Raw genomic sequence first — 20,408 nt, forward strand, 5'->3', positions numbered from 1 at the left:
AGAGAGAGATAGGCATTAACATTGATTGACGACCCTATGACCTAGTTTACCCATCAGTCAAAATGTAAATCTTCAAGGGTGTTGAAACATGGGCCACTTTTGATGACACTTGACGCCCTCTTGAACGAAAGTCATGAATATAATAGTGTGTTTAGTGTCGCTGACTGCAGCCATAACAGATTGAAAAACCCCTAGGCGAGGAGGGTACTGTAAATATACTAGATTATTCCAGCGATCAAATTACAACATGGTATAAATAAATGTTCTTCAAGTAGGGGAGGGAGACTCGTGGAAGATTAAAGGGGATGTTAGGTTTGGTTATAACTCTTAAATTTAATGGCGATACAACTTTTGGTTATACATAGAAGCAAACAGCAGCGAAGCGCTTAGCAAAACTCTTCTGTGAAGTCAAAAGAAAAAAGTGTATAAAGGCCTATTATTCTAACTCTATAGAGGTATACAAGGATCTTTTCTTCCAGAATATGCCTCCGGTAAACAAGAAATTTAACAAATTTAGTTTATCAACACTAGTCTGTGGAGAAAAACTTAGGAAACAAGTGTATTTAAATGTCTGTGTCTTATCTAGTTAAAGGTAATAGGTTGTTTTTCTTTTAGAATGCACCTAAGGTAAACAACAATGATTTCCATTACGGAAATTGTGACGAAAATATAATTAACAAACACAAACAAAAACTTGAATGAATTTACTCAATTTAGTTTACCAAAACTATTATGTGAAGTAAAATAAAAATATGTATATATCATATCTTATTTAGAGGTAACGGGATGTTTTTTACTACAAGAATGTACCTAGTAAACAGAAGATAAAAATATCAAAACTATTTTGTGATGACAACTATTTGAATAGACATCAACTATTGGAATATTAGATAATGACATCCTGTTTTAAAGAAAGGAAAAAAAAGAAGAAAAATCATTAATTTAATAATGCTGTCCCTTTACCATATCTTTGAAATAAGCATCATGTACGTTCGTTAAGAAAACATATAATTATAATTTAAATGAGAATTGGTAATTGGTTCGCTGCTCATTACACTCTATTCCTTCTAATGACTAAGCTATTGTATTATTTAACGATGATGTAAAACTTCCCTGTGGCCAAATTGAATGGGCTGGGTGTGTGCAAGGCTATTACAGATATGGATACGAATACGTCAGCATTGTATGTGTTCTACGTCATCACTCTGTGTGTAAGTTCATGTGACGCGTAACCGCGGCTTCCGTAATTTTGAAAACTGTTTCAGAAAATCTTCACCTCAACGCAAACAGCCGAGTTTGGTTGCTACACCAAAATTAAGGAAAGTGTGATGCGAGTTGGAAATTGTGCATGATTTTTTTCTATTTTCTCCTGACTAAAACAACAGATTAAGCCCAAATTTTCACAGGTTTGTTATTCCATTTGCATGGTTGATCACACAATACATGAACTGATGTCTGTGACTATTTTGTCAGCTCTACGAATCCTGACCTTTCAGCCACTTGCGTTATCGCAAACACTAATTCTTTGCACAATATACAGAATAATGTTTGAAACATAAGATTTGTATCTTTCTAGCCACGGAAAACATACGCACACTACATTTTTTTGAATACCAAAAAAGAGAGTGTAAAACATAAACTACTATTAACGATAATACTGCTCATTAGAAGATTGCATTTTGCTCAAAAAATCGAAACCCGATTTCTGTGGTCTTACAGAATCTAAACCTAAATCAGACTAGAAACACTTCACACCATACCATCAAGATACGTTTACAAGATACCATCAACATTCAACGGAGATGGAGGAGGGGTGTGTTTTCTCGGCCCCAACCAAAACACCCGATCAGAAGCTCAAGTATCCCCGGAGAGTCTCGCGGAGGAAGTACGAGTCTTTCCCGCACTCACACCGCAGGCTGTTATGTGTTCTTATCGGATGTCCCTGGATTCCCAATCGGGAAAGATGAGATATCTCACGGGATTTTTTTTAACACTCGAGTGGCTTGAGGCATTTCTCCATATTATTTAAAGAGATACCAGCCATCGCTGTAACATAACACTATACTAAGAATCTTTGAAGCATATTTTGGGGGGTTCTTTTCTTCAAAGGGGGAGACATGTAAAGATTGGATGGGGGTATTTGGTGCATGGGTTGCACATCGTGAAAAAAATACCTGTTAAGTATAGGAAATGGAATCGGTTATAGTTGAGTTAATTCAAAATTGAAACGTACATTAAAATTGTTGTTTTCACTTCTTTTTACAACATGGTTATGTAAAGAGTATGCCTTGTTTGGAATTTTAAGCTGAGTACATGAGTTGCAAATCGTAAAAGATGCCATTGGGCTGTAAAATCGACTAACGGTAAATGCTACCCTTCTTTATTTTTGAAAACGGGGAGATATAATGAGAGAGGGTTGTTATTTTGGCAGTTGTTACATATACAATAAATGCCTATCATTAAAAGAGTTCGCAATGGTCACGTAAGCGTTACAAAACCTATTTTGTCTGACGTGTCCTTATTTATTTTAGCAATAACTCAGTAACTAATGATGTATCTTTTATTTGTCATATTTTCCTAGTACAAAGACGGCGAATTATTTCTGACATTCTTACAAGATCTGGAAGGATTTGGTGAGAATGTTACGTCATACCTAATCAGGGTGAACCATCAACCTCTGAAGCTGTCGTTCATGCAAACCACAAACTTTAGTAAGTCTTTCAAAGTAACATTTCTTTTTATGATATTAATGATTTGGTCCTAGCGTTCCTTGATTTAAATTTATTTTCTTTTATTTTAATTCAAATTCAATTCGGCCTCTGGCCATGACTTTTGATCTGTTTTACGCCTTTAATAAACCAATAAACAATTTAAGGATTGGGTACTTGTGTAACACAAAACACAATGTCCACAGATTTACATTAAACTTACACCGTGAGTTACTCATTTCTCAAAAACTACAGCACTTCAGCAAGTAATATTTTCAGGGAAGCTTTCTACTATTTGGTAAACCTTAAATGCAATTTTCATTGCATTCGCTACTTCTGTCTACTATGGAGCAAGTTAGTTTGGGCATGGGATCTATGCTGTAATGACATCACACTGCATAATTGCTGTAGTGTATGCAGACTCAGTGATCTATTTATAGAATAGGATGTCATTGTTTCACGTGAGATCTCGTTGTACGAGAGCTCCGTTGTTTTGCTTGTTTTTTACAAGGTGAATATAACCCGAGTATTGACGCAACGTTACACACGTTTCCTTGTCTGTTATTACCTATATTGACGACTGTAATGACAAAATCTAAAATTAGCCCACTTAAATTTTCGTCCGTCTATTCCACCAACAAAAGTTAGTCATGATGGCTCAAACAAAAAAATAGATAAAATGAGAAAACCGGTAAGCTTGAAAGCACACAAACCACTTTCTTTTTGCTATATTTGGTATAGGGTTCACTTATGGTGGCAGATGATCTGTTTAACACCCTTGAAAACATTTCCATTTCAGAAGATTAATTAGTAACTCAGATAGCTTTTTAGTCTCCCATACCCTAATGGTCTAAACGAACCTGAACTGCTCGATTGATCCACAAATAGTTTTGTTTGCTTTTTCCCCCCGAACTTGATGATGTCCTTTTAAAGGCAGTGGACACTATTAATAATTACTCAAACAAATTGTTAGCATGAAATATTACTTGGTAACAAGCAATGGAGAGCTGTTGGTAGTATAAAACATTATAAGAAACGGCTCCATCTGAAGAACTGCAGTTTTCAAGAAATTATATTTTGAGGCCCGAAATCAAGGTGTGAAAATTTGAGCTCAATATTGGTCGTCGAAGTTGCGAGATAATAATGAAGAAAAAAACACCCTTGTCACACGAAGTTGTGTGCTTTCAGATGCTTTATTTCGGGACCTCAAATTCTAAACCTCAGAGGGAGCTGTTTCTCACGATGTTTTATACTATCAACAGCTCTCCATTGCTCGTTACAAATTTACAAAGCGCCATATGAAGCGTGACGAATATTGAATTTAGAAACTTTCCATTTTAACCCAATAATCATGATTTACTTTCAGAGTCCATTTACGAGGTTCTCCTTGATACAAGCATCGATGTATCACATGGATTCCCATCACCCTTCACGACAAACGTCACTATTCCACGTAGCGTTCTCTCCTCCTCACCATCAGGTAATCCGATAAAAAAAAATATATTAAAAAAATGGGTTAAATTTTCTATAATTTTTCTCTTTTGGGTGATGCACGTTTCCACAACAAAAGACCGAGACTTTTTAAAAGCCTGAAGTGGGTCGTGATGACAATCCATTGTTTTGTTAAACAAAAACGTGAAAGCATTACGATGTTGCAGTACAAAAGACGGCACGTATACAGACTGTGTTCAAACAACCTTAAAGGTATAACTGTGTTCCTTTTTGATGATTTGTATGTTTAACCAAAACGTGAAAGCATTAAGATGTTGCAATACGCATAAGACACACGTATACAGACTGTGTTCAAACAACCTTAAAGGTATAACTGTGTTCCTTTTTGATGATTTGTATGTTTAACCAAAACGTGAAAGCATTAAGATGTTGCAATACGCATAAGACACACGTATACAGACTGTGTTCAAACAACCTTAAAGGTATAACTGTATTGCTTTTTGATGATTTGTATGTTTAACCAAAACGTGAAAGCATTAAGATGTTGCAATACATAAGACGCACTTATACAGACTGTGTTCAAACAGCCTTAAAGGTATAACTGTGTTCCTTTTTGATGATTTGTATGTTAAACCAACGAAATGTTTGCAAGCTTTAGATGCTGTATTACAAAAGACACACATAAAGACTGTATACAAACTACCTTATAATATTATAAAGGTAACTGAGTTCCTTTTTGGTGATTTGTATGTTAAAGCAACGAATGGTTTGCAAGCTTTAGCTGTTGTAGTATGATGAAAGACGCACTATACAGCGTGTTTGGAAACATCCGTATAAGTAACTGAGCTCCCTTTTGATGGTTTGTATGTTTAAACCAACGTACGGTTGACAAGCTTATGGCAGAGTGTGTACAAACAACCTTATTAGGGTAACTTTGTTCCTTTTTTGGTGCATTGTGCAGTTAACCAACAGCCGGTTTTGAACATCCTTTGAACGAATCAATCATTTTTTAAAAGTAACTGTTTTCCCTTTTGATGATTTGTATGTTAAACCAACGAAGGGTTTGTAAGCGTGTGTTGTAGTACAAAAGACACACATAAAGACTGTATACAAACAACCTTAAAATAGAGGTAACTGTGTTCCTTTTTATGTTTTGTATGCGGACGGTTTATAATATCTTTTGTACGAATCAATACCTTAAAAGTAACTGTGTTCCTTTTTGATGCTTTGTATTTGTTATACTTACGAACGGCTTGTATAAACTTCTTTGTCCGAATCAATATAATATCTGGGTTCAACAATGCATTAAAGTTAAACATGGTTATATCCTACCGGTTTGACCCGTGTAACGAGTCAAATTCGACCCGGGTATGGGGTCAAACCAACCCGGACAAGCGTCTGACTCACTGGACCTTTATCAGGGTTACCTTTGACTCAGAAATAGTTAAATCTTCTCATGCACAACGTTGGTTTATAAAAATCCAATAATTTGTGTAATTTGTGTAAATTCCGCTATGTAGCAGAATACTGAACTCAAATTTCCCCTACGACTGTTTGCAGATCCTGCGAAAAACATTAGCATTGCCACCCTTGTGTTTGCATCCACTGTTCGAGAGCTCTTCCCAAATCAAACACATAATAGCCGGTGAGTACAAAGTGTGTGTCCAACGTGTCTATTGCAATTATCTTTTTTGAAATAATTATGGCTGGAAAAATTAGTATGACACTTATGACTTATTACGTTTGAGTAAATGTGATTAATTAATGTGTTTGAATCAACATGTACAAAGACAGTGCTCTTCTCTACAAACTTCCAAATTACAATTGGCTTACTTTAAAAATTCAGAATGCAGATGTTGCATGGACAAGATTTTTACTGAAATTCTGACTCGTGGGTGATGAGTCACATAGATGTGGCGATTGGATTGGGCAATGTCGTCATGACGTCATGTCCATGAAAATATCTTTTTATTTACATAGCACCATGTAATGGTCTACTGTGGCGCAATATGCAGCCAATCAAACCAGGAACACCAGGGCGAACTACTCCTTTTACATAGCACCATGTTTTATGGTCTACAAGGTGCCGTGCCAATCAAACCATGAACCCGGTGCGAACTACCTTTCACATTGTAATGGTTTACAAGTATGCAGCCAATCAAACCAGGAATACCAATGCGAACTACTCCTTTTACATAGCACCATGTAATGTTTACAAGGTGCTGTGGTGCAATTTGCAGCCAATCAAACCAGGAACACCGGGGCGAACTACTCCTTTTACATAGCACCATGTAATGTTTACAAGGTGCTGTGGTGCAATATGCAGCCAATCAAACCAGGAACACCAATGCGAACTACTCCTTTTACGAGACGTGCTGGGTTTCTTTTACGTGCATTATAAACGAATTGGATTTTGAATGAAATAAGTTTTGGATTTTGAATGGAATAAGTTTGGATTTTGAATGAAATAAGGTGGGAATTATATAGGACTCGGTCTTAAATTAGAGCCCGTGAAGACACCAGGTAACTACAGGCAACATGTTACACAATACACGAAACCAACGGCTTTACGTCCCATCCGAAGGACGAAGCAATTATGTTTGGGTGTCTTGCTTAAGGACACAAGTGTCACGGCCGGCACTCGAACCCAAAGTCTGCTGATCAGAAACACCAGAGCTTGAATCCTGTGCTCTTATCCTATCGGCCACCACACGCCATACATGTACCGGTACTGATTCAAATCCCAAAACGAACACTAACACCTATCATTGTTAAAACTATTGTTCCGTTACTGAAAATCAGAAATACTTCCTTTATGAAAGGAAATCTATTATCAACTTACAGTTGCGATTCCCTTTTGAGTCACGACTTTGAAGGACCTTATGAAGAAATAATAATAACTACAGATGATGGTTTACGGAGCGGTTGCCATGACATTTGCGAAATGAAAAATCTAACTTATGAACGGATGAATTGATCTAATATGAAACCTACGGGAAATATTATCTGTGGAAAGGTCAGGTTAGGATTGGAGAAAAGTAACATTGAAGAGTAACAACTACAATCATGATACTTGGTTAATAAAATGTTGAAATTAATTGCAATAAATTTCAATAAATATTGTAAAATCAAGGAAGCCTGGTTTTCAATACTTCACCAAAATAACATTTTCTGCTCAGCATAATTGCTCAGCAAAAGAATAATTTGCTAAGTAGAAACAGGTATTCAGCCAATAAAAACAAATATGTAATTGACATTGCTCGTCACTGATCTCCTTCTAAATTTTGTTTAACAGGATAATTTGCAAGGTACAATTTTCTGCCTTACAGCTTAAAATGACTTGTGCCGTGCGTAACCTACACGCAAAATATAAGTAGATATATTTTCAAAAATAAATAAGGGATAATGAAAAGAAAAAAAAACCGGAGACGTCTCACCCATCATTTGTCGTGAAGGTGAAGGTCGCATCACAAACGCAATCTAAGTGATTTTTATACACTCGACTTAGCACTTGAACAGCTTTAAAGAGAATCCTAAATCTGAATTTTAATCCAACAAGCGGAGGTGAAAACCTGTTTTGTTTTGCACTTAGCATTGTTAAACTACCTCACCACATCCCCTCCGATTGCATCACAACAGAGAAAATAATAAGAACCCACACAATAAATAAATAAAATGTATTAAATAAATGCGTTAAAGGGAATTTAGAAAAAGAAATTGTGATAAAAATCATTTCAAAAAGTGGCAGTGTTTTTGAGATACCGCCTCTAAATATTTTTAATGAAAATTAACCCCTTTCTTTAAAACTAGATTACTTCAAAGGGTGTTATTTCTAGCAATGTTTGATATTATCAACAGGGCCCAATTTCATAGAGCTGCTAAGCTCAACAATTTGCTTAGCATGAAACTGTTGCCTTGATAAAAACAGGAATACAAATAAATTTTAAATTGTTGCATATTGCTTGTTACTGGTGTCCAGCTGTTGTTTGCTTAACCTGATAATCACGTGAAAATTGGGTTGGTTACCCTCTATTTATCAATGCAAATTTTCATGCTAAGCAATTTCTTTTGCTTAGCAGCTCTATGAAGTTGGGTCAAGCTCTCCAGTGCTCTTTACCAAGTAAATTTCCAAAGGTAATTATTCTTTTAGAGTATGGACCAAAAGGTGTACTCCTCCTCCCTTTGAATAACAATCTTACTTTTATTTCTTTTTAGGATCCTAGTTGATGCCCAAAACATCTCGTCACTCTTTGTGTCTTGTAACATTTACCCACAACCCACGACGCCTTTTCAGGATTTTGTGGAGATACGAACGCCAAATGAAAATGTTTTGCCCAATTCGACTTGCTCTTATCTGCAATACAACGACACAGAAAGGTGAGAATTTACATCATTAACGGCACAGGGGTGGATTTCACAAAGAGTTAGGACTAGTCCTAACTTAGGACTAGTCCTAACTTAGGACTAGTCCTAGGAGATATACAAATTGCATGGATAGTCCTAAGTTAGGACGAGTAACTGCTCCTAACTCGAGATAAGACTAGTCCTAACTCTTTGTGAAATCCACCCCTGGACACCTTTTTTATAATGTTCAAAGACCAGTCTTCTCACTTGGTGTATCTCAACATAATATGCACAAAATAACAAACCTGTGAAACAATTTAAACTCAATTGGTCGTCAAAGTGCCGATAATAATGGAAGCAAAGAACACCTTTGTCGTCACACAAAGTTGTGTGCGTTCAGATGCTTGATTTCGGGACCTCAAATTCTACATCTGAGGTCTCGAAATAATTCGTGGAAAATTACTCCTTTCTTGAAAACTACGTTACTTCAGAGGGAGCCGTTTCTCACAATGTTTTATAATATCAACCTCTCCCCATTACTAGTTACCAAGTAAGGTTTTATGCTGATAATTATTTTGAGTAATTACAAATAGTGTCAACTGCCTGCAAGAGTGAAAACCAAATGTTTACATTCCCTTTATATTCTTTTTGTTGTAACAGTGTATGGAAGAAGGATCTTAAACTTTGCGAAAAGCCCATTTTCCACATCGAGGATAAGACAGTCACGTGCAAATGCAAACACCTTACTACATTTGCTGTCATTGGGTCGGTAAGTGAACAATTTATAATTGTTTAAGGTATATCTGTTTATTTAATTACTAAATGATTATTTTGTAATCTTTATAGAATACAAATATCTTGACCATGGATACAACAGACTGATAGGTTAATGAAAACGACCCCGATCTTAAATTTCTCAAAATAGCCAAAAGTGTTTTACTTAAAGTTGTTGAATTTGCATTCCATAAATACATCAGTTTCGCTATTCCTATTGGTGGAGAGCGCGTCACGTGGGGTGTTTAAACGGTTGATAATGACCAGTTGGAGCTCTGATTATAACCGCTAGTCTTGGTGCAAGACGTGTCTTGTTACAGGCGATGCGGGCGCTGTCGGTGAGTTGGCCGTCGCTACCATTTTATTCCCTTTTTTTCTTCAGCAAGATACCCCAACTCACCCCACCCTTAATGGTTAATTTGTTGTTTTAAAGTTAACTACAAAATAAAATACAATACAAAATATGAACAAATAAGTTAAGAAGTAAAACAAAACAAATGATATATTTTAATAAACGAATAGACGAATAGACGAGTAGAAATTTAAATGCACCCCACCAAAATAATCCCACCAAAACAGAAGGCAAAGGGTGAACCTCCCGAAAGGGTTATTGCATGAACAAGCTCATTGGGTCGAGTGAAAATTGCTTTGTTAAATAATTTATGTTATTTTATTGCATTAAAACTGTGGCAGTTTTATTATATCTACAGATGCTTTTATTTAATCACCTGTTAATAATATAAAACATTGTGGCTCGCTTTTGTCCAATATATTTCATTTCCTGAGATAAATAAATAAATCGAAAAAGAAAACAAAAACATGAATAAAAAATATATAATGGTTTTACCAAACATCGACAGAACAAAAAAATCATCGTCTTCTAACCTTGAACTTGTTACTCCTTCTTAATTTATTCAATTGTCATTGATCACGTGTTATGATATTGTCAAGAGCGATCGTTCTGACGTTTCCATAGCAACGCAGGAAATGCTATAACGCTTAAGCTTTTATCAAAACAAACCGTTTTGGCAATGGTTTGGCACTACGTGCGTATGGTTCAAAATGACATTGAAAGAGGACTGTCGATGGTCTATATAATAGGATTGAGGGATAATAGGCTGGAAGAAAAATAAAATATGTTCCTGTGGAAAAGGGAACGTTCTCTACTCAACAATACTCGAGGCAAGTTTGCACAGGCAAATATTGAATTTCTTCACAGAAAAACGAGCTGTAAACGTCTTGTTCTTAAAGGCAGTGTACAATATTGGTATTTACTCAAAATAATCACTAGCATAAAACCTTACTTGGTAATAAGCAATGGGGAGAGGTTGATGGTATAAAACATTGTAAATGGCTCCCTCTGAAGTGACGTATAGTTTTCAAGAAAGAAGTAATTTTCCACGAATTTAATTTCGAGACCTCAAGTGTAGAATTTGATGTCTCGAAATCAAGCATCTGAAAGCACACAACTTCGTGTGACAAGGGTGTTTTTTTCTTTCATTATTATCTCGCAATTTCGATGACCAATTGAGCTCAAATTTTCACAAGTGTGTTATTTTATGCATATGTTAAGATACACTAAGTGAGAAGACTGGGCCCAATTTCATAGACTTGCTTAAGCACAAAATTTTGCTTAAGCCAGAAAAAATCCTTGCTTAGTAAAATCAGATTACCGGCCAAGACTCCACTCAATTTTTATGCTAAGTAAACAACAGCTAAATACCAGTCACAAGCAATGTATATGGCTAGAATTTTTGCCAGTAACATGTTTAAATAAGCAAGCTAATTTCGTGCTTAAGCAAATTTTTTGCTTAAGCAGCTCTATGAAATTGGCCCCTGGTCTTTGACAATTACCAATAGTGTCCAGTGCCTTTACGACGTTTTGAGCTATACGACGGTTTTTATTTTTTATTTTTTTTTTTATTTTTTTTTTATCGTTACCTAAAAACATTTCATATTTTCTTATTGCAGTATTATGCATGTGTTATACATTTAAGGCAGGGTAGATTAGGGACTTGACAAAAAAACAGTATTTTCACAAGGGATATCCCAACATAAGCACAACAAAATCAACAAATCTCCATATTATTCTCTTCCAACTTCGATGACCAATTGAGTAAAATTGTCCACAGATTTTTTTATTTTAAACATATGTTGGGATGCACCAAGTGCGATTTATTGTCTTTGACATCTACCAAAGGTGTCCAGTGCCTTTAAATATATTATTATGTCCTCCCTCTCCTATATGATAATGCCTGATTACATCGTTGCCAATGAACCCTTGACAAGTTTTGTTGCAGCTTTGATTGCTTGAAACCCCTCCATCATGCAATGTCTACAAACAATGAGAAATCTGCCCGTGCTTGGCATTGAGAAGCCAGTATGTTTTATCTAATTAGCGGGCAATACTCAGTCTTCTTTCAAATCGCTGGGGTGGACTACAAAATTACATCACCTACCCTTGAACAAAAAACTTTCTTTCGGAGCAGCGTTCTCCCTTCTTCGACAAAAGACATAAAACACAATCAATAGTGATGCATTTCTTTATTGAAATGAGATGCAAATTGGGAATTGTGGAAAGATTGCTCGATGTTGAACACAATCGTTATGAAGAAGCCGAGGGGGAAATTTGTTCAATTTGAATTCTAACAAGCTTGTAGATTAGTATAAGGAAGAACAGAAATAATTAAATTTAGAAATTGGAGGTTCGGTCCTATACTACAATATAAAAGAAGCCCTAAATTAGAAAAAATGTACGTCGAATTTAGCTGCGAATCTCAAGAACATGAAGGCCATGTGAAACGATGTGGGGTCAAAGTTGATTATATAACTGGGCTCAACAGCAAATCTCTGGCGTAATTCAGCTGAGGTCTCGAATTAAATTCAAATATTTTAGTGAGAAATTACTTCTTTTGCAAAATACTATCTTAGCTTCAGAGAGAGCTGTTTCTCATTGTGTTTATACTGTACAGCTTTCCGTTGCGCGTTACTAAGTCAGTGTTTATTCTAAAAAATATTTTGAGTGATAATACTACCCATTAGTGTCCACTGCCTTGACAGCAAAGGAAAGACAGCTATGAAATGCTGAAATAAAAGGCCGTAATGTTATTGGTGTTAGCAATAGCAAGACAAACTGAAGTGTGACGTCACATGTTCAGACTAGACGATATTAGACGATTTCCCATGAGATCCACTACGTGCAATTTCATGCTTGATTAGAAATGCATCTCACAGACTGCATACATTCAAATAAATTATTTAAAAGATGAAGGGCCAAACACTCTCCCTTTTAGCTTTCCCTCTTGTGTCCGAATTTAAATGGATGGGAATTATTTTGACTTTCTTTTCTTAGTTGCCAAATTGACAATACCATGGCAGGACGGTGTCTGCAGAAAACTGTTTTCTTTAAAAACCTGTAAACACCCCTCAAAATCCAATGATAAAGAAGGTTCACTTAAATCGAGAGGGGGATTAAAAAACCTTCAAATCTACGCGTTTATATGTGTACTGTTTCTCAGATCGTATTTTCATAAGACCTACTGACGGCTCAAGATTTTGGCGATATCTCAAAACCCCTTTTGGGTGGTTACTTTTTGTTTTACATTACCTCCTACATTTATAGGCTTAAAACAACCGAACGATCCCAAAAACAAAAACAAAGGTATACTTTGCCTGAAGGAACTTTTTACAAGTTAGTTGTATTGTACATAATACCATAAGCTAAAGAGAAATATTCCTTAAAGGCAGTGGACACTATTGGTAAATAATTATTAGCATAAAACCTTTCTTGGTGACGAGTAATGGGGAGTGGTTGATGGTATAAAAACATTGTGAGAAACGGCTCCCTCTGAAGTGCCATAGTTTTCGAGAAAGAAGTAATTTTCCCCTGAACTTGATTTCGAGACCTCAGATTTAGAACTTGAAGTCTCGAAATCAACCATCTAAACGCACACTATTTCGTGTGACATGGGTGTTTTTTCTTTCATTATTATCTCGCAAGTTCGAAGACCGATTGAGCTCAAACTTTCACAGGTTTGTTATGTTATGCATATGTTTGTTGAGATACACCAACTGTGAAGGCTAGTCTTTGACAATTACCAATAGTGTCCACTGCCTTTAAATGGAACATACGTATGGCGTGGTGTTCATTATCCCTTCCAGCCCGTCTTATGATTAATGTGCACTGGATACAACATCTTATGAGTCTCAAAGTTCAAGTCTTTTAGGAGTTTATCAAGCTGCTGGGTTGTTCGTCTTGACATACCTGACGGCATTGATAATATCTACAGACAGAATTAAAGGAATGTTGGTGGGGGATGTTGTTGTTGTTGTTGTTGTTTTTGTTGTTGTTGTTATTGCTGTTGTTGATGTTGCTGTTGTATTTTACATTATTTTCTCGATTCAATGACTAATTGAGCCAAAATGTTCACGGGTTTGTGTTTATGTGCCCCATAATTTCGACACTAAGCGATTATAAAGGCATTGGACAATTAGGGGAAGTGTAAACCCTGCGTGCCTTTAACACTGGCTAATATTCAAAGGCAACACCTACTCTAGTATATGCAAGTGTTGTGGCACTAGCAGACTGCCAGATCGCTGATCCGGCACAGAGTATACTGTCATGGCAATGCAACTAACCCTACTCAATGCTATCAGCGGTCAAATATAATTAAGTGTCATTGACCCCTAGATAATATATACAGTGGCCTCTGTTGAAAATGCTCTTCCCATGACTATCGTCTTAATTTGGCCGGAATAATAGCATAAGTGGCTTCCTATATTGCGCGCATATTCGTCACTCAGTGAACTTTCTTACATTTTAAAACCTTGCAGGGTCGTTGCCGTGCGATAAAGGCCTTCGCCTTCGGCTCGGGCCTTTATCACACGGCAAAGACCCTGCCGGTTTTAATCGGCCGTTTAAGAACTCGTCGCTACCCTTTTATTCCCTTAGCAGGATTACAAACCAAACTTACATTATTGCATATTGCTTGATACTGGTATTCAGCTGTAACACTTGGTTGCTTATCGTAAAAACAACGTGGAAATTTGGTTGGTAATCCTGTTTTTATCGAGGAAGAAATTTCATGCAAAGCAAATTTTCGTGCTTACAGTCTTTATGAAATTGGGCCCTGGTTTTTTTTTTTAAGTGGAAATCGTTGAGCAATTATTGTTTGCCTAAACAGCTCAATGACATAGAGCCAGGCTTATCCACCGAATTATACTCTTAGCAGCCCCGGTTACTGTTCTACGGGTTTTAGCAGAGTTTGACGGTAGTCATTGCAATGACCATGGCCTGTGGCCAATTTCATAGAGCTGCTTAAGCAAACAAAATTGCTTGAGCACGAAATAGCTCGCTTATTTTACACACGTTACTGGCCAAAATTTCATGGCATATACATTGCTTGTGACTGGTATTATTTTAGCTGTTGCTTACTTAGCATAACAATTGAGTGGAGTCTTGGCCAGTAATCTGATTTTATTAAGCCAGGATTTTTTGCTTAAGCAAAATTTTGTGCTTAAACAGCTCTATGAAGTAAGGCCCAGGTGTCAATAAAAACTCTCAGCAGATATGACTATTTATAGGTAAAACAATTGGATTTATCAAGAAAAAATCTTAAATATTGGTTTTACTTTCTCTCTTGTTTTTCAGTATAACACTCGAGGGGTGCTACCGAATGGCATCTTGGTATCCATGGTTTTTTATCTGGTCATCATAGCAGCAACCTTTTGCCTTGTACTCTATGCAAATAGGTAAGATACCATTCAATGCATTGTTAAGTTAGACCTGACAAGTCCCAATTTGGACCAGCCGTCGATTTCACCAAACTCTTCCTAACTTAGGATTAATTTTAGGACTTAGGACGAGTTCAGTTCCGCATCCGTTAAGACGTTAAGGACGCATTAAACTCATCCTAAGTTAGGACGGGTCTCTCGTCCTAACTCGAGATAGGATTGATCATAGCGTTTCATGATACAAAGATTTTCAATATCATTAGACGCGCGAGACTTTCTTAGCTTATGGACTACAACATTTTTCTTTTGCAACACTCCAAAAATGTGCCCAAACGAAGGTTGACACTGCATGTGTAAACTCCGTCCAACGGAGAGTGGCAAATAAATGTTAAGAACAATACTGACGATTTGCAATAAATAAGGGGAAAAATCCCCAATGTAAACATAAAGTAAACAAATCGCAATTCAAATGAAAAGTTCAGAAGAGTTGCTACACAGCTATCCTCTTTATGCAAAATGTTAACACGTGAAGTAAAAACCCGGGAACCTGTGGCAATTATAGAGTATAGTAGGGTCTTGGTTGGGTGAATGTCCCAATTGGAAAATATGTACTAAACTAATGATAGCTTTTCCCCAAAAAATTACGTAATAAGATGAGCCTTAAGTTTGCCTCGACTAAATTGCGTGGTTTTCCTTTTACTGTGCGAACTAACACGGTCGGCCATTTATGGGAGTCAAAAATTTGACTCACATAAATGGCTGACCGTGTTAGTCGACGAGGTAAAAGGAAAACCGTGCAATTTCGAGGCATGTTTGTGTGGATCATTGTATTCTACTTTTACATCTTTTTACCCATATGCATTTTACAAAAAAACGGTTACAAACGCTTTTCAAAGACCAAATCGACCAATTCAAGGCAACGTGTTCCTTTAATCACTTCACAGAGAAAGGCTACTTTCCTATAAAATAAAACAAAAATCACATGAACCCCCCCCCCCCACCCGCCAAGTAAACTACCAATATTACACATGCAATTCAGCGCTGCACGGCCGGTGTGGGATAATAATAGCTTCCACATAATCATCTGAGAAAACACTACTTGTTATTATCTAATTGTGTCTTCTTTTTATATTCCCCCCCCCCACAGAAACTTTGATTCTGATCGTGCCTCATTAGTGCTGTGTTTCCTAGCAACCCTTTTTACCGGTCACCTGACTTTAGTGACGGGAATTTACGCAATAGATAACAAGGTGAGAGGATAAAAGTAGTCAATTCGGTGCTTTCACTGATCAATCGTAGCTCCAGGAAATATTATTCAATAAGCCATGAAATCCAAAATTCGTTTATGCAATAGACAAGGTGAGTGGAGAATATTTCGGCCGATTTGGTGTTTTCACTGACCAATCGTAGCACCTGGATTTTACGCAACGAGCCTTGAGGTCTACAGAAATATATTTTTTATTTTCTAATCATAGAGAAAGGGTCCAAAGCTATCAATGTGTGACGCTGTTCATAGCGGTTAAATAGGTATGTTCAGTGGTATAACTGCAACAAAATGTCATGGGAGATTGGGGAAAAAGATCGAGGACAATAATTAAAAAGAGGGGACGGACTTCTATAAAGACGGGGTGCTCCATGTGTTCCAGTATTTTGGAGGATATTAAGAACAGAAACAAAGGGTGCGTTCGTTTAGCTTCCTTGGGTCGACCCCGGTCTGCCCCGGTACATTCGAATAGCTTTGATGGGGCTCACCCGGGTCAGCCCCCACGCCCTGCTTAAGGAGTGGGTCACTTGGGGGAGACCTGAGGTACATACCGTCACCACGAGAGGGCGAGTGTGATCGTTCGATTAGGTCTTGTCAGGGGCTCACCCGAGTAAGCACCGCGGGGTCGACCAAGGGAAGCTGATCGTACGCACCCAAAGTAAAGAACAAAATATGTTTCCACCGGGATGTATAAGCATTAGAAAGACTGTGTGTGTGTGTGTGGGAGCAAGGAATCCTAGTGTTGGTGCGGGGGACTTGAGACCCCCGCCCAACCCCGACCCCTCCCTGGTTACACAACTAGGTGCACTGTAAAAAGTATCCGTATTTTAACGGACTCCTTAAAGTGAATTATTCCGTAAATTTTACGGGTTTTCCGTATATGCAAATATTAATTATGCTAATTAGCGTAATTACAATCAACCACGTTTGCCCAAACACCTACACATAATAAAGTACATGTAAGTACATATTTATGTTCAGCCACAGCCGTGTACACATGTACAAACCTACATTAAGGGATGTTATACGGAATTTAAAAAAAAAGTTCCGGTAATTTTGCTGCCGGAAAAAGGGAAAAAAATCCGTATTCCTGCAGCAAAATTACACGGCCAAAGTTTTACATTCCGTAAAATATAAAATCCCTTAACGTGGGTTTGTACATGTGTATACGGTTGTGGCTGAAACTAAATATGTTTGGGTTTAACAAATGGCTTTAAAACGAGGCGTGTGTTTAATTAAAGTATTTTCTTTGGTGTGTATTTTGTTTTACCAGGATGCCTGCCGTGCCGTAGCCTTACTTCTTTATTACTTTCAGTTGTCTTACTCCTTCTGGATGTTGGCACAATCGGTGCAACTAGTCCTGAAGGTAAATTTCAGTCCAATATTTAAAATCATGTTTATTTTTACAATATTCTGTGCATGTTTTTCTCGCGTCTTTTGTTTTTCTTTCTCGAAATCAAGCATCTGAAAGTACACAACTTCGTGGGACAAGGGTGTTTTTTCTTTCATTGTTATCTCGCAACTTCGACGACCAAATGAGTGCAAATTTCCACAGATTTGTTATTTTATGCATATATTGAGATACACAAAGTGAGAAGACAATTAATAATAATAATAGTAATAATGATGAACATTTCTGGTGTGCCATGTATGTCAACGGTGATACTCCTGGCGAAAAAAAACAAGAACTCTGCTAATACACAATTAAAAGTACAAAAATTACCAGATGTGTCCAGTGTCTTTGAGTCAAAGCGAAGTATTTCACAGAAAAAATGGTTAAAGTAAATCTGCAAAATCATGAAGCTTTCATCTAAAAGTGGTAACTATTCCTGTATAATATTTTAATATATCATTATACAAGAAATTTCTTCTGCGGGTGGAGGTGGGCTGGGTTGAGGTCGATTTGAGATAAGTAGGATTTGAAGCTTTGCATGGTGGAAATACGATATATAAAGGTTTGCGGTAAAACCATGTAATGACTATGAAATGAGGTGGTATTGAAAAGAACCGTTGGTTTCAACTCGCTGAGATTATTTGAGATAATTAGAAGACCATCTTTCAGTTCATATTTGCTTTGTGTATTTTGGACACTCAGGTAACCTATAAAACAGTAGAGACAGGCACAGTGGCTCAGTTCTGTGCATTGGGTTGGATCACGCCGTTGTTCGTTGTGGCAAGCATGGCTGGCCTCGACCTCGAACCCTACGGCAGAGGAAACCAGTGAGTAATAAATTTATTGTTTTATTTAAAGTTTTGTTAAATTTGTAGTTGGCAAACTCTCGAAGTTAAGACTTGGCAAAATACATTAGCCATGTTGAGGTATGTTGGACACTATAGACCTTTATTATGCTGCCTCCATCTTGGTCTTTTTCTTCGTATCGAATAACGATAATGAATGTTAATAATCATTTTTTAAATAGGAACCAGACTATTTAGTTCTTCCAGCCTCGGTTTGGTAACATTGATATCAATGGGAGAAATTCAAGATGGCTGCACCATGATAAAGGTCAAAAGGAGTGCACAGTTTGGTTTGGGTGTATACAATGATGTTTAGTAGTCTAGAGCGACATTGTGGGCTTTCCCCATGCAGTGTCTATGATCCGTTGTCTTAATTCTTTCCCTTAAAACATTTTGGGGGTTCACCCCACAATGGGTGCGGTCGATTAGCGTGTCATCCCCCTAGCTCATTCGGATGAGCCCCTAACAAGAGCTAATCGAACGATCACCCGCCCTCTCGTGGTGACGTCATGCACCTGGGGCCAGCACCGTCCAAGTGACCTCCCACAAGCAGGGAACTTGGGGCTGACCCGGGTGTGCCCCTGGAATGACGTCAAAACCATTCGAACGTACCGGGCAGACCGGGGTCGACCCGGGGAAGCTAATCGAACGCACCCATTGTCAAATCACCCTATAAGTACAGTTGTTTAACCTTTGACAACCAATTGCTATTTTGTGTATACACAGACAGATCCACCGAAACCTAATGTCATATTATCAAACGTTTGTACTATCTAAAAATGGCTATGGAGTTAATTTACGGAATACATAAGTGTGCATCCGACTTATGAATTATTCATGACTATTGACTAATTATGCATGCATAATGTCTTTTTTCAGCTGTGCCATTCCTCTGAGCAACGGCGTTATATTCGCCCTCATCGTTCCAATAACATTGATTGGATGCGTAAGTATTTCTTTTGAAATAATTTGCCACAATATGTTTGTTACAACATTTTTGTTCAAATACACAAAAGTGTGTAAACACCTGCAACTGGGACCTTCTATAGTCCCTCGTTTGTTTTTTACTCTAACTTTATGGCAACAGCTCACTACGCTCTCAACTGTGACATTTCCCCAACTGTAGACCCTTTTGTCAACTGTGTTGTGCTCAGCTATTTTTGTGTTTGAGCACCTTTATGAATTTTGGTCCAGGTCAAAAAAAAAAAAAAAAAAAAAAAAAAAAAATCGCAATGGTACCTGAAGATATACATTTTGCATAATCGACAGGTCAGTACCACTTTTGTAAAAATTAATTTAAGTTTCTATTTTCCCTTAGCATAAAGATCCCCCTAAACAACCGTTTTTTATCGATTTTCCCTGATTATTAAAGGGTCTATGTACTTTTTGTAGGACAAAAACACAATGTCTGCAGATTTACATTAAACTTACACAGTTTGAAGATAATGACAGTAGAAAGCGTCCCTGAAAATTAACTTGCTGAGGTGCTGTAGTTTTTGAGAAATGAGTAAAACAATGTCAAGAAAATAATCTTCGTCTCAGTGATCATGAGACGAAAATTATTTTAGCATGTAAAAATATATTTTCATGCAGTGTTTTACTAAATACTCAAAAACTACAGCACCTCAGCAACTATTATTTAAGGTAAGCTTTCTACTATCATTATCTTCAAACGGTGTAAGTTCAATGTAAATCTGTGGACAGTGTGCTTTGTTTTTACAAAACGTACCCAAATCCTTTAAATAACATGTTGTTGTTTTCTTCTCATTTGCAGACAAATTTTGTATGCTTATTCTATGCCTTCTACTGTATTTACCGTTTAAAGAAAACTGACAGAAAGTGCCTTGCTCAAATGAATATAATCTTGTGAGTATTTTTTGTTAACTTGTAAATTT

At 37.0% G+C, this 20,408-nt stretch overlaps 1 protein-coding gene across 1 annotated transcript in view; it reads left to right on the top strand.

The window, feature by feature from the left end:
• Nucleotides 1-20,408, top strand: part of LOC139951292 (adhesion G protein-coupled receptor L3-like) — an 83,108-nt gene that overhangs the window by 59,811 nt on the left and 2,889 nt on the right. Inside the window, exons 7-17 of the mRNA XM_071950110.1 lie at nt 2,582-2,711; nt 4,075-4,188; nt 5,721-5,805; nt 8,376-8,537; nt 9,165-9,273; nt 14,929-15,029; nt 16,159-16,261; nt 17,549-17,641; nt 18,371-18,495; nt 19,393-19,459; nt 20,288-20,379. Coding sequence (XP_071806211.1) covers nt 2,582-2,711; nt 4,075-4,188; nt 5,721-5,805; nt 8,376-8,537; nt 9,165-9,273; nt 14,929-15,029; nt 16,159-16,261; nt 17,549-17,641; nt 18,371-18,495; nt 19,393-19,459; nt 20,288-20,379 — 1,181 coding nt within the window. The remainder of the gene's footprint in view (nt 1-2,581; nt 2,712-4,074; nt 4,189-5,720; nt 5,806-8,375; nt 8,538-9,164; nt 9,274-14,928; nt 15,030-16,158; nt 16,262-17,548; nt 17,642-18,370; nt 18,496-19,392; nt 19,460-20,287; nt 20,380-20,408) is intronic.

Source organism: Asterias amurensis, chromosome 19, assembly GCF_032118995.1.
Source record: "Asterias amurensis chromosome 19, ASM3211899v1".
In the NCBI taxonomy this organism is placed as follows: Eukaryota; Metazoa; Echinodermata; class Asteroidea; order Forcipulatida; family Asteriidae; genus Asterias; species Asterias amurensis.